General features: G+C 34.0%; 2 protein-coding genes and 1 long non-coding RNA gene across 4 annotated transcripts in view; 2 read left to right on the forward strand and 1 right to left on the reverse strand.

The window, feature by feature from the left end:
- Window positions 1–1685: 1685 nt before the first annotated feature.
- On the reverse strand, window positions 1686–2999 carry LOC135135337 (uncharacterized). The gene is made up of 2 exons (XR_010281504.1): window positions 2293–2999; window positions 1686–2239 (listed from the first exon to the last, which is right to left on the reverse strand). It is a non-coding gene; the product is annotated as an uncharacterized LOC135135337 (long non-coding RNA).
- Window positions 3000–3392: 393 nt separating this feature from the next.
- On the forward strand, window positions 3393–10450 carry LOC135143267 (peroxisome proliferator-activated receptor gamma coactivator-related protein 1). Its single transcript, XM_064075144.1, has 8 exons — window positions 3393–3905; window positions 3964–4031; window positions 4087–4219; window positions 7238–9000; window positions 9093–9170; window positions 9223–9414; window positions 9469–9611; window positions 9664–10450. Exons 1-8 carry the CDS (start codon window positions 3846–3848, stop codon window positions 9771–9773), a joined length of 2547 nt encoding a protein of 848 aa, XP_063931214.1. The 5' UTR covers window positions 3393–3845; the 3' UTR covers window positions 9774–10450.
- A 128-nt stretch (window positions 10451–10578) lies between these two features.
- The window catches only part of LOC135143279 (restin homolog), a 32959-nt gene continuing 28970 nt past the window's right edge, over window positions 10579–14567 (forward strand). For both annotated transcript variants that reach the window (XM_064075150.1, XM_064075156.1), the window contains exons 1-2: window positions 10579–10701; window positions 13317–13800. In XM_064075150.1, the coding sequence (XP_063931220.1) occupies window positions 13542–13800 (259 nt within the window). In that variant the 5' untranslated portion in view covers window positions 10579–10701; window positions 13317–13541. The remainder of the gene's footprint in view (window positions 10702–13316; window positions 13801–14567) is intronic.

Here is a 14567-nt window from a genome sequence, read left to right on the forward strand (position 1 = left end):
TCAAACTGGAATACCTAATATTATAGTATTAGGTATCAATATTATTGTCTCATATAAGTATGTTTTTATCTTATAACAACCATAAACTCATGTTAGCAGAAAATAAATTCAGAACAACAAGTTTACTAAAAATCACGGATATTCTCATGTTATTTTAGCTTACATAAAAGTTATTTACTTTTGTTTCAAATCCTATATTAAATATGTACATTTCATGGGTACGGTGTAAACGGACGTTCATGATTTTACCAGGAAATTAAGACCCTACATCGATCAAGAGCGCTAAAAGTTTAAATTTTGTCAGTGATAGAGATGGGGTAGATATTTCGAATTTTATAGAATATAGAAATTGTTAATAAGCTTTTTCAAATAACAAAATTGTCGTTTAAGAAAATACCAAGGAAGTTACATTTTTGTTAACTTTACTATAAGAATAGCTATCATAGATTAACATCATTAAGTTGCCGACAAAACATAATTCAAACCTCATTTTATTTTTAATTCCAGGAAAAAGCATTTTCTATTTTGGAAGAAAATATTGAAACTTGACAACAAACAATGAACAATTTGGGGTCAATTGATTCAATTACATTTTTAAGAAATGATCATAATATATTTGTCAATTTCTTAAACGAATTTGTTCTTATCACTCAACTTGAAAATTAAGGACAATAACAATTTTGTTTTATTTAGGTATTAAAGCGCAAACACACTTACTACATCTTAACGAAGAAATAATTTGGTATTAAGTAGTCATTATCCACCAAAAAATAATTTTTTTCACTAGCAGCCGGGACGCATGCAAATGTCGACTCATTTAGTGGTAGCAAATTCAACTTTTGCGACCACCGGTTCAAAAAGAAAAATTGAGGTTATGTACGCAATGTTTGATGTGATTATTTCTTAAAAAATGAACAAATGTGTGCTACAAACATTACTTGAGTATACGCATGATAGTTGGTAGACGGTAGAAGGTAAAATGATTAACTCAGCGACAAGTATAAACGGTTTTCTTTGTGTTGAAGATTTAGATTAAGTTTGACTAGAAATCAAAAAACGTCAAAAAATTGAACGTTTATTTTTTCAGTTTATTGTCTTATGGTTTCTACTAGTGAAAAAAATAGTATATTAACCACGGTTGCAAAGCCACTTCTAGACCTTGCGCTTCAGAGCCCTCGACGCTGCGCGTCTCGGGTTCTAATTTGCGCTCGGTCTAGAATGCTTGGATCTGCAACCTTGGCTAATAATATACTATAGTAGCGTTGTTTACTTATGATAGATTCACTGTGTTCTTTTATATGCAATGTTGATAGATTGTTTCACTTTGAGATTGGAAAGTAACTTGGAAAATACGTTGCTATGATATAATTATTACAGAAATGTTTCTGGGCCAGATACGAAAAAACATTGATTTAATGTTATTATGAGTAATTATTATAAAAAAAAGTTGCATTTAACAAGATATTCTGACACGAAAAAATGTCTTTTTTCGCCAGCCGTCTTAAAAGATGTCACTTTTAACGTCAATTTTGGACGGAAAACTTGACGTTTTTGTGAGAGTAAAAAAAAGTTGCGTTACTAAAGTAACAACGTCATTTTTGCCTTTTTAATCCTAGGATTAATTTTTTTTTTTCATCCTAGCCTTAAAAAGTTTTCAATTGTTTTATTTTGAGAATGAAATGCTATTAATATTTTCCAATTTTATTATTAACTTACATTGTTATTAATTATTTAAATTTTAAAATTAATATTGAATGTACAATAAGAACAACTGCGATTGATTTGGATTAAAGATTTTCCGTCACTATTATCATTTTTCATGCGGTCAGTAATAATATTTTGCGCTAACACTTCTACCGCTCCTGCTGTCTGGTTGGTCACAGTGTCAAAATTCAGGTTTACTGCTCCCACATTCCTACTTATTCCGTCTTCACGTGTGATCATTCTATTCGTAGTTCCACTACTTGTACCTGATTCTTCTAGGTTTACTTCCCTCACATTCCTATTCGTTGCGTCTTCATGTATTTTACTTGTGGTTTCACTACTTGTACCTGGTTCTTCCAAACGAAAAAAATTTCAAATACTTTTCCCCCATAACCGTAAATGATCTGGGTTTTTTCGTTTTGGTATCAGGAATTTTTACCAATAAACCTGCTTTAATATTTTCAATATCTTCAGTTTTTATTTGTAATAGTTCGTGACACCGACAAGCTCCGCTAACGCCAAAGATTACAACAATCTGAAAAAAATTCGTAAAATAAATATAAGCTCTTCATTAGGTTATAAACATACTTTCATCATCAGGAATTTGAAATCCGGAGCCGTGTCTAAGAAAACTTCTATTTGTTCATTAGTTAAAACCCTTGATTTCTTTGGAACGTATCCTTCTCCTTGTTTCTTTATAAACGCTTTTAATTTTGAATACTTTCCGATTTCTATGCCATTTTTTATATTTAAAGTTGCTTTCACCATAGAATAGTGCGACCACAGTGTGGATGACTTCATTTTTGTAGCCAATTCGGAAAAATATACCAATAGGACGTTCTCAGAATAAGTTTGAATCTTTTTCCCTTCGCACCATTTGATGAAGCGGGTATACGCGCACTCATACACTTCGCGCGATTTTGTTGGTAACAAGTTCAGTACCACGTTTTGTGCTTCTTCTAGCACATCGGGAGGTAACTCTTCTTCAGGATTCATTATTAACACTGCAAACGTTTTCACAAAACAATGGTATGTAAGCAAACAAAAAAAGCCTTGACGACGTGGATACCAGACTACTTTGCAGATTGATTCATTTCTGCTCGATATTATTGTTATCAATATTTTGTATTTTTGAGATTTACTTTTTGGCTGGCGAAAAAGTAGTATGTTTCATTCGGATTAAAAGTCAGTTTTTGACTCGCAATTTTGCATCCGCTCGGCTTCGCTTCGCTCCGCCTCGCAAATGCAAAATTTGCTCGTCGCAAAAAATGGCACTTTTAATCCTAATAAAACAATCTACTATTCTTGGCAGCTGTGCAAACAATTTCAAAAGCAAGTGTGTCAAAATTTTCCAAGAATGTATGCAAAATCTCTAAATTTACGTACTAAATTTAGTATTTCGTGACTGTAGTAATTTTTCAAACAACTTTTCAACTTTTTAGTTATTGTCATTCATGTTCCAGCATAACACGACATTTTTTTAAATTGATGAATATTAATTCAATTGTTACCTGTGTTCCCGGAACGTTTGAAAGCTGCTTTTCGGCGCCTTATCCTCCCACACCCTCTCCCTCGTCCTGTCGTCCTGTTCCACCCCCCCTAAAACTTTCTACCTGCGCCAATTAGAAGAATTTCAACCAACCTGTCAAAAATCTGCCCGCCCCCATGCCATCTACCGATAAATAGTTGTACATCCCTGCCGCCAACTCAGTCGGTAGGAATCAATGTTCACGATCACGTGGAGGCGACATTTGCCGATTTGGTGAAATTTGCGGTATGGTTAGTTGCTCACGTGTATTTATGTGAGCATTTCCTACCAAAATTTCGAAAAGTTTGTGCTAAACAACGCGGCAAACATGTGCAGACTGTGCGGGAACTAACGTTGCGTCGATCCGTGTATAAATAATCCAAGTGTACTGTTAAAAACAAAAGGTGTAAATAAAAATATGTAAGCTGGTGTTCCTAACCTATAAACCGTGCGTACTATTAAAAGCGAATATTACGTAAAAAAAGTGGACAATTCCGTGGAATTAGTGTTCGGAGGGACGTTTTGTGGATAGAACTTGATGGTAGTTGCCCATTTTGGCACAGTTTGGCTGTAAGAACGACTTGGTGCAGTGGTGGTGTTATTGACCGCAAATATGGATACGAGTCTGTTAAATTTAGAGGAGCACTTTTCGACGTATCACGACTATGGAGAGGTGGGTTTTTTTTTGGAAATGCGATTTTTGACTTTGTTAATGCATGGGTTTGTTTTAGTCCGATGATCGATCGAGTTTAGGTGACAACAATAGGGGGTTTTTCAATGAGTGGGAAGATGAAAGAGAGTAAGCATAACGCGGTTTTTTGAGGTGTTTTTTTAACTTATTTGTTTGATAATAGGTTGAACGGGGATATTGGGCTCATTCCGGAGTCAAGTAGTTTTTGTGAAACCTTGAAAGACATGTCTGATCCGACTGACTCACCAACGTCTGTTCTTTTTCATAAGATGATTGATTGGTCTGCGTATATTTATGTAAGTAGCCAATTTTGGGGGTGGGAGATTTTGTGTCAATTGCGGTATAGGCGGAGACGGCAGATGAAATTTTTTGTCGTTACATTTTTTTTTTAATTTTATTTCAAATTAATCGTGTTTTCAGAAAGTAACATTTTTGTTTTCATCTTGGCTTGTATTTTAGATTCGTTACTCTTAAATTAGCTACATTTTAGAAATATAGTTCTTCTTGAGAACTTTTGTGTTCATAACTTTGGGAATAATTTCAGTAATTACAAACTCATTACATTACGTTTAGCGCAGCGTCCAAATCGATAAAATGATAATTGATGTTTTTGTTGGTTTTCATTTGTTTTTGACGACATTAATTCTGAGTCATACGTGAGTACTTTACAGACTTTCTATTCAGAATATCAATTATTTTTTTCTTCTATATATTTTCTAAATTTTGCACTTTTTTTTGAGAAAGAAGTTCATCAATGTTTAAATGTTTGAAGAAAATTTCTAATCAATTTAATTTTATGAAATTGGGACATCCTGTATAGGAGCACTTGTAAAATGATTATTTTGCATTTGAAATAAACCATTTTCAGAAATATTTAACTTTGTAACTTTCGTGCAACGACTCTTTTCTACCTGCAAAAGCCTGTCCAGTTTTATGATAAGATTTGGGTATTTCGGGCCCTAGAAAGACTTTACAGATGTTCAATATACCATTCAATGTCGGAAAACTTCAAGGTCCCTTTTAATCTCTTTCATGTCAAAAATATTTAAATACTTTACCTGAACTCGACTTTCCGAACAAGTTGTTGTATTACCTGCTCGGTCAAACCAACCCTGAATATTCCTAGAACAATAAGTACAGTAAAAGCACTTGAGTCGTTAGATATTCTAATAACGTATTTCCATGATTTGTCTGTTAAATGCGTGAAAAAATTGAAAGCTGCATCGTTGAAAGCATTTTTATTTTTCGTTTTTCAGTAACAGTATCAAGATTATTAAAATGTTTATTGAACGTGTTTACACACAATCTCAGTCACATCTTTGTGTTGTGCTTGATAATGTTGTAAATTTATTTTTTTCACGACACAGCGAAATCGGTTTCTCTGACTACATTTTACGATGTGAGACAAATAATTATTCTGTGGATTTATAAATAAAATTAGTGCTGTTCAACACTTGGCGCGAACTGTTCATATCACATGTGTAAAAATCAATTTACCACACTGTATCTCACATATTACTCATCGCGGTGTGATCCAGTCTGACAATATTTGTTTAGTTACATATCGAAATATCTATAATCCTTTTTTATTACATATGTCTGAAGTAAATTCGATAAAAATTCTTTAGCTTTAATATGGCCCAAATTCTAACAGAAATTTAATTGATATTTTTTTAAAGGAAAAAACTAGATTAACACAATTTTCTGTACTTCAATAACCCATTGTTACTTTAGTCAAAGATACATGAAACTTATAAAAAGTAAAAAAGTTGACCTAATTTTATTCGAATCCATTCCCGATTTTACGGTCACATTAACTTTTTTTCCAAGTAATTTTGAAATTTATTGTTTGGAGTGTTTTCTTGTACGCGTTGAAGAAATTTTATGTATATCATGTGTGTAAATTTCTCGATTAACCATGCTGGAATTTACCTTTTTTATAGAAACAAAAAATAATTTGCGAAAATGTTTACTTAAAATACATTTAACAACATAAAGCGAAGTTATATACTCAACGTAATTATTTTGTATTTGATGCAGAAATATTTAGATTTGTAGTTCTATGTATTTGCAAAAATATGACTCATTTATAACAAGAGTTGGGTGTTTGACGTTTGTCCAAAAGGTTTTAAAATAGAGAGACTTTCTGGAAGCCACCAATAAATCGCTTAGGATTATGCTAATCATAATTTACAGCCCTAATATCTGCGGTTGTTTGCCTGAAAGACAAAATTTCTAGTTAAAATCGACGTCTTATTCCCGAAACTTTTAATCTTTTCGGACAAGCAATCCAAAAACAGACCGGCTTGTAAATCATCATTAAATCTTGAGCAAGGGCTTCTAAGAGGCATTTTTGGAAATAGAAAGTTAATTTTCATGTTGGACGACTTTAAAATTGGTCATTTTGGCTTTTTCCATGCGATTTTTAAATACCTTACCTGAACTTGGGTTTTAGGACAAATTGCTACATTACCTGTTATTTTATCTTGACAAACGTTGATGATTTTTGAAATCCATTACAGTGTAATAAACACAAATATGCAAAATATACCAACCTGTTCCAATTACAAACAGAACTCGTGAATGTAGACGTCTTAGGAACCTTCAAGATATTTTATCGTCATCGAACAAAACATTTGTAATTTTTGTCGTGTTTTTTAAGTTTAAGTGATTAAAAAAAATCTTTTTAACGTAAATTTAAACAACGTTGAGACGCGTATATAAGAGATTAGAATTCGAGTTCGAAAATACAATCGAAACAAAAATTTGTGAGAAGTGGGACAGACTCAAAATTAAATCAGAATAAAAAAAAAACAGCTGTGGCTCTAATAATTTACTGAAAAATGCATATGTTAGTTGTTAGGATCAAATTACCATTGGTATTTTTCTTATCATGGTGTGCAGAAACCGTTATCAGTATTTTCAAAGAAAGACTTCTCTGTGGACAAATCCCTAATGGAATTTTAAGTACCGTCTTTGAATTTCTCGTTTTGACCGCTAACTTAACAATGCCCGGCTTTAAACCAACTTTTACTTGAAATGTTACCTAAAGTTACCCTTTAAGTACCTGGAAAACAATAACGAGAAGCCAAGTCTTTGCGTCTCCGCCTAACGGTTTTCTTTTTTGCTGTATGAAGTATCCAATGCTCGTTAGTTATGGTTTTCTCTGCTATAAAACCACGACCTCCAAAACATTGGAAAAACAATTGATGTGTAAAAGTAAATACTTTCGGAATTTCGCGTTCCGAAAATACTTGAACCATCGCACATTTTGTTAATATTACAAGAACAAAAAATCACTGTTAAAATTTTAGGTGGATGGTGTCGAGAATTTTTCTCAAGATTCGATATCAAATCCTATGTTGGAATTAAACGAATATAAAGAGCGTCCTAGTCTCGACGGCAAAGATTTAAGTAACTTTGATCTCGCTACATACATAAACGAACCAGAAGACACAAGTCCAGCTAAAAGAAAAGTAAAATCTGCCGGAAAAAAAATCGATAAAGAAGCACAAAGATATATTATCGATGATAAAAACGATAAGTTGGACACCAGTGATGAAATCGACGTAGAAACTATATCAGAGGGTACAAGTTTACCCGTTTTAGAGGCAAACGATGCTTTTAGTCTTTTGGAACAATTTGAAGCTTCCGAAAAACCGATTTTGTCCAAAACTAGCACAAACTTAACCGATTCGTTCGGATTTAGCAGTAGTTTAGTAAATAATATAGAAATGGAGGTTAATCAAATCCCCCGTAATCCTATCGAAATATTCGAGAAAGTTCCGCAAACTCCTATCGACATATTCGAAGATGTAAAAGTCGAACCTCCAGTAGTGGAAGAAGTAAAAGTGGAAGAAGCAAAAGTGGAAGACGCAAAAGTGGAAGAACCGATGGAGATCGAACCGGTTTCGATCAAACAAGAAGAAATCAAAGATGAGGGAAAATCCAAACCACCGACTTCTGAATCACAAACTTATGTTAAAAATAAGCAAATCCTAGACGCTCTACCTCAAGAATTGATTGCACGTATTAACGAATCCGGCAAACGTAAAACCATAACTGTGATACCTCCTATTCCAAATAAGAAACGAGGTGCTGTGCGTTCAGTGGATGCCGTCTCTCAACACCGTAACAAAATCGCTAAAACTTCCCCCAACGAACAAGTGCAATTAGATCACGATTATTGCGCTGCTGCTTCCCCGTATCCGAAAGAACCGAGAAAAGATTCAGGTTTTCAGTCTGAGGAGGACGATCGATCCGTGATTCGCAACCAACCAACCGTAAAAACCGCTGATGGTAAACTCATGGTCTCTCTACTTAAAGTAAACACGATACACAGCACGAATCAGAAGAAGAAACTTAACTTAGAAGAGTATAAAAAGAGGCGCTTTATTAACTCTAACATGGCGTCACAGAGCAATTCGCCGATTAATAGCAATTGCAGCTCGCCGCTGCCTGAAGATGAGAATTTGAAACGTCTTAAGCACCACGAGCTCTTGATGAAAATGGCTTCTGATTTATTGAAAACGCAGGCCAAGTCGGCAAAGTCGAATGAAGCGACTGTTGCTCCTCCGAAACCGCCAGTTCCGAGTCCGCCTCAGGTAGTTTTGGCTCCTGCTCCTGAGAGAATCGTGCCTCCTCCAGACTTAGAAGTAAAAACTTATGTTAGCATCGCCACGAACACCGATATTTCGAGTATCAATTGTAGCAAGAGTATTATAGCTTCGACTAGGCAGCTTGAGGAAATTAAGCCGTTGTTGAAGAAAGTTAGCGATAAAATTAATAGCAACTCGTTCATCACATCATTGATTGAAAATATTCCGAAAGCTAAGACACGGGTTAATACGTATATTAAATCGGAAAATCAAGAAGTGGTCAGAGAGGATAAGATTATTCACTATTTAAAGAAAGATCGAGTGCCCGCTAAGACGCGCAGTGTCGGCTCACAGACAGAGTTTGATGAGGTCAATCTAGATGATGATGATGATGTGCAGAGTAGATACAGAAGGAGGATAGAGGGAGGCAGCAGTCCTGGTTCGTCTTCCAGCGGAAGTTCTCGTTCTGGACGCAGCAGGTAATTTTTTTTTACAGCAGCAGCAATTACGTTCATTAGAAAATAAACCATCGTGACTTTATTCCACACTAACCTTCATTTTTTCATTGTAGAAGACGCACTAGTTCAAACTCTTCCCGCCACTCTCGTAGTTCGCGTAGTTCAGATTCACCTTTATCGACTTCTTCTAGGTAAGTAGTACGGAGATTGATCCCGAGAATGGTTAAATACATGTCAGTATAGATCCTCTCGATCACGATCGATTTCTCCAAAACGTGGAAGGCAGTGTAGTGCTGAACGTCTACGAGAAGTAGAGGAACGTAGGGTTATTTATGTGGGAAGGATCGCTTCCGGTACCACAAAGGACGATTTGAGAAGGCGTTTTGCACAGTTTGGGCCTATCACGAATGTTAGCTTACATTTTAGAGATTATGGGTATGTTTGTTTGATTGTTTCAGTGAGAAGCTTAATACTATTTTTGTTATTTAGGGACAATTTTGGGTTCGTTACTTTTGCTAACAAAGAAGATGCTTATGAGGCTTTGGAGCACGGAAATGATCATGTGTATCCAAAGTATGATTTGAGTTTTGGGGGACGAAGAATTTTCTGTAAAACTACATATTCAGATCTAGGTAAAGTAGACTGTTTTTATTTTAGTACTTGTGATATAGTGTTGTGTTTTAGATAATATGCGCGAGGACGATTATACTTACTATCCAAACAGGGCTCCAGATTGTAGTTTTGATGCATTGTTGAGAGCAGCGCAGGAAAAAATTCGCAAACGGAAATCTTGACAAACTTTGCTTTATAGTTATACAAATTTTAAGCTAATAGTTCAATGCATTCTCCTGTTTATTTGATGTATTTCGTATTTTATTTTATTTTATTTAAGTCCAGTATATTTATTTATTAGAACTAATTTGGGATTGACAACATGAACAACGTTTACAGTTTTAACAATAGTTAGGCTTTTACTGAGTAATCGCTTATGATCATGGTTGTAAATCGACTGATAATGTTATGGTGATTTTAGAGTTTAACATTATGATGTAGGAACGAATTTTAGAACAGTTCCGCCTCATGCAACAGTATCCGTAGTCAGGCCACACAGGTTTGCGATTGTATATTTTGAATTCTATTTTTTTAAGTTCTTGTAAAGTTAGGTTAGAAGGTAAGTTAGGTAAATGATCTGTTATGCGCCCATGATTAGAAGCGATTCTTCAGTTGTTGAATGTGTTTCCCATGGGCTGTGTATTTTCTATTTGTACATATTTTGTTATTTTTTAAATAAATGTTAACCCAGCTAATTTTGAATTATTCCTCTTGCCTCTCTCCCAATTTTCGTGAGAGGTCAGAGGCATAATCAAATCAGATCAAATGTAAATTGACGATTGCTTAGGTTGGTATCAGATGAACATTTTTATTTTTGTCAATTTTAGCTATTAATTATTAATAAAAGCCAATGCAGGCACTTTCGATTTTTATTGCTACACTATTCAACAAACCCCTTTTTTTTCTCCTTGAGTACTTGTGACTTGCACTTCTCCAAGTTGGCAGCACTGTAAAAAAATTGGCGCTGTCACTAAACAGCTGTATTTTATTGTTGAGTTTGTGTTTGTTATTAGTGCTCCAAAATTGTTGTTTGTTGATTTTAGTGAAAGATATAAGAGTTTTTTGTTCGTTAATTAGTGACCGTTTGATGTGATTTAGTGCCATATTTCGGTAACCGATATTTAATTCATCTTATCTTTTATACAAAAGTTGTCTCATTTTGCCCCTTTCATCGCGTATTCGCGTGATAAAATCACAAAATAAATTCACATCAGTCGCACATTACGTATTTTTAAACTTGTAAATATTGGCTTTGTACTTAACAAGACAAATGGATTTTTTTATTTAAAAAAAGTGAGGTTAGTTCTCACAACAGGTAGCTGACCTTATTTGGAAATTGTAAATAAAGTCATTGTTGTAGTGTCTGTGCAAGTTTTTTGTTAAAAAATTTCGAACAAACGTGGAAATATTACGCAGGTCATAAATTGAATTCTTGTAACGCTTCAGGAAAAGTTATATCATCACATGACTCACTTGCTTTCCTTAAAACTTAAAATTCATGATTTCCAGAATAGCTTTTGATTTTTTAAGCGCCGCCCTAAACCACGTCCGTGACACCAATTCCCAACACTTTTCAGTACTAAGGAATTTAATTGATTGCTCTTACTCATCCACTGATTGCCTTTCTGATTTATGGCGTTACACCCATAAAAGAGTCTGTTATTTATGTTGTCATTTTCAACCAATTGCGTTTTTATCCCGACCTATTGGAACATTTGCTTTTTAACTAAATTTTGTCTGGATGTGGGCCAAGTGTTTTTACCGATCTGTATTAATAATCTGGGTGTTTTCATGTGAAAGTAGTGAAATAATGTGAGTGTACCGTCTTGTTGTAATTATCTATTTTTAAATTATGTGTAGTAGTTTCAAATACGATGTTTTAAATTTTTTAAATTATGCCTGATAGTAATACGCATTTCATAACCTTTGCTGATTGTGATGTATTTTTGTAACAGATTTCTAGTTTATCGCGCAAACGAATTGGCATTCTTTTGGATTGCAATCCCATCACGTTGTCATCATCAAAATTAATTAGAATAAATTGAATAATTGTGATGATTTAAGTAGTATTCGGTATTTTTTGCAAACTTTCTTTAGGAGAAAATGTGTTTGTTTTCACGGTTTCATGGTACGTGCGACCTTTATGTTTACGTAATAAACTAAATTGTTACAGTGTAATAAAACACTGCATAACAATGTGATAGTAATAATTATTCGAACGCGCAATATTTGAAATGTAAAATACAGGTGCAATTTACGCGCCTAAATATCGAGTATTGTTGGTTGCATAACTACATTGTATTCTTTGGTAAAACAATTGTTACACTTTGCTTTTTAATATTACTAGAACTATAATAGTAAGGATTTTTTGTTGAGCAATCTCGAATTTGTGAACTATAGCGACTTCTGTAATTCCGGATGTATCGCAACCAGACTCCTATAATAGTGAATTTTAAGAACTCAAATGTTGTAAAATCATATTGCAGTATTATTAAGTTATTATTCATTTACTATTTATCGAAATTCCTGCTGTGTTCATGCTCGTGTAAGTGGGATCGAGTACAATAGGATTTCGTAAAACATACATTGTAATTATTATTGTTTTATTTCTTTTTAATTTTAAGTTTCCGCATTATTTCTAGTCGTTCACATGCTGTTTAATTTGTCATTACGGAGGGGGTGACGGGGTAAGAGGAGAGCACGGAATAAGAACTTAATGTTCATAGATATTTAATGGTGCTTTTGATTTCTATAATAATCATGTTCAGAATTAATTGTTAAATTTAACGGTCATTAATTCGAACAAGTTTTGTAGTACGTGGATGGGGCATTAATAATATCGAAACGGTGTGGCGCAAAAATTTGTTAATGATTTGCGTGGAATGAACAATCACATTCATGAACATATTTTTTTAGGAGTCCGTGTATAAAACTAACTAGCGTAGAAAAACAACATTAAATGTTTAAACCAACATTGTAAGTCAGTTAAATTCTGATTGTTAAACTTTATAGACTGAGGTTTTAAGGTTATCGTAAGCTTAGTATATCCCTAACCAAAATTTATCTATTTACTCCCCCCCCCCCCCCCCCCAAGTACGTGATGACGTCATCTCACAATTTGTTCGAATATTTTTTTAATGTGCAACATATGAATTTACTCGTGGTTTATCAGTGCATTCATATTTTTTTAGAATTACAGGATACAAGACAACTAAAAAAAAAATAATGAATGAGACAATAAAATTTTGCCTCATTTTCTCATAACATAAAAAAAAAATTTTTTCACAATTTCGTTGTTAAGTAACAAAAATCGTTATGTTGAAACAATTTTTGGAAATTTCAAACTGTTTCATATTTTTGGCCATGATTGTATAGATAAATAAAATAAAAATAAAAGAAAGCAGCTTTTGGCGACTTGTATTCGTTGTGGAGCAAGTGACATTTCATGTATCGCTTTTGCGGTCTTATCGATAATGATTATGAAAAATAGATACATATATTTGGTTATTTAGAACACCATAGCACGAACATTTTATATTGCTTCAGTATTTAACTGGTCTTTTTCGTGTCAACCCTTATTTCTCTATACAGTTTTCACACTACGCGCAAAATGATCCATTTTCACCTACACTCTGTTGAAAGCTGATGAATATTCATAAATACAAAAAATTATATATTCTAATAAATGTCAATCAGCAATTCATTAATAATAATAATTGTTGTAGAAGCCAGGTGTCCCCAAATCCGGAAATCCCGACCACATTTCAAGAGAATGTATTCAGCGTAACAATAACGCACTTTCCATTAAAAAAAAACCCTTACACCTGGTGTTTCTTCATCCCGAAAAACTCCATATTGGCGACCATTCTCATTGATATTTTAGCAGCCTTCTGAACTTGAACTTTCGTCAATTGTAATTCTCGAAACTATTTTTAACACCAAGTGAAAGTATGAGTGAATCCACCCAAACTGAGGTTCTCGATAACAACAACGCAACACCAAGTGACAATCCTAATAACAATGTAGAAGTGAATCAAAATACAAATGTGCCTAAAGACGAAACATCGGACATTTCACCATCGAGTGGTGTCAGTAGTGCCTCATCTAAATCAGTGGCGTCCAGACAATCAGGGATCAGACCACCATCACGTATAGGAAGACCTTGTGGAGGAATTCAGAAACCTGCTATACCACCTACACCCACGAAAAGTGAGTAATTTTATTATTATTTATGTTTTATTTCGGTGTTGCTGCGTATTTGTTAGCCGTTACGTCATACCGGTAACGCATTATTCCATAATTCGCGGATTTTGTTTTGCTATGCTTTGCGATAAATATTTATCGGATAGTTTATGAGCTTTTAACAAGATTTGGTAGAGTGGTATAAATCGACGAGGAAGAGATAATAGTTTTTAAAATGATTTAAAATGTTGTGGGTAGGTTTTTGACCCATTAGTGTGTTGAGGTACGTATAAAATGTAAAGCTGTTTTTGATTTTATTTCGATGGAATTGAAGAAACGAGTGTAGTCACTTCTGTTTCATTATTAAGTTCTAGTTAGAGGGAATGCGTTAGATATTACTTGCATATGTATTTGTTGTTTATGAATTCGCCTTCCGCCTTAAATTCAGGCATCTAGATTTAAAAAGAAATAAAAATGAAATTGAATAATAATGTTTTGATAGTAATATAAGTAGACCGGCCATAACTAAATTCATTGAGCGGCTGATAATAACGCGACGGTCGCGAGTTCGATCTCCTCATGTGCCAATTTTTTTCTTAACGCTATAATTAAGTTTATAATATTTATATTTTACCTCCCGACTGTAAGCCAAGAAAGTATTGTAATGGAGTCCGTCCGCCGAATGGCTATTTTCATGTTTTCTCAATGTCTCATGACGTCACGGGTACAAAAATAGAGATCTCCCGTTTTCATCTGTCTGTGTCGATTTTTACTAGATAAATAGTCTCCAAAAC

This window comes from Zophobas morio, unplaced genomic scaffold (genome assembly GCF_036711695.1).
Source record: "Zophobas morio isolate AGI-343-1 ecotype UQ-CSIRO unplaced genomic scaffold, CSIRO_AGI_Zmor_V1 ptg000004l, whole genome shotgun sequence".
NCBI classification, from domain to species: Eukaryota; Metazoa; Arthropoda; class Insecta; order Coleoptera; family Tenebrionidae; genus Zophobas; species Zophobas morio.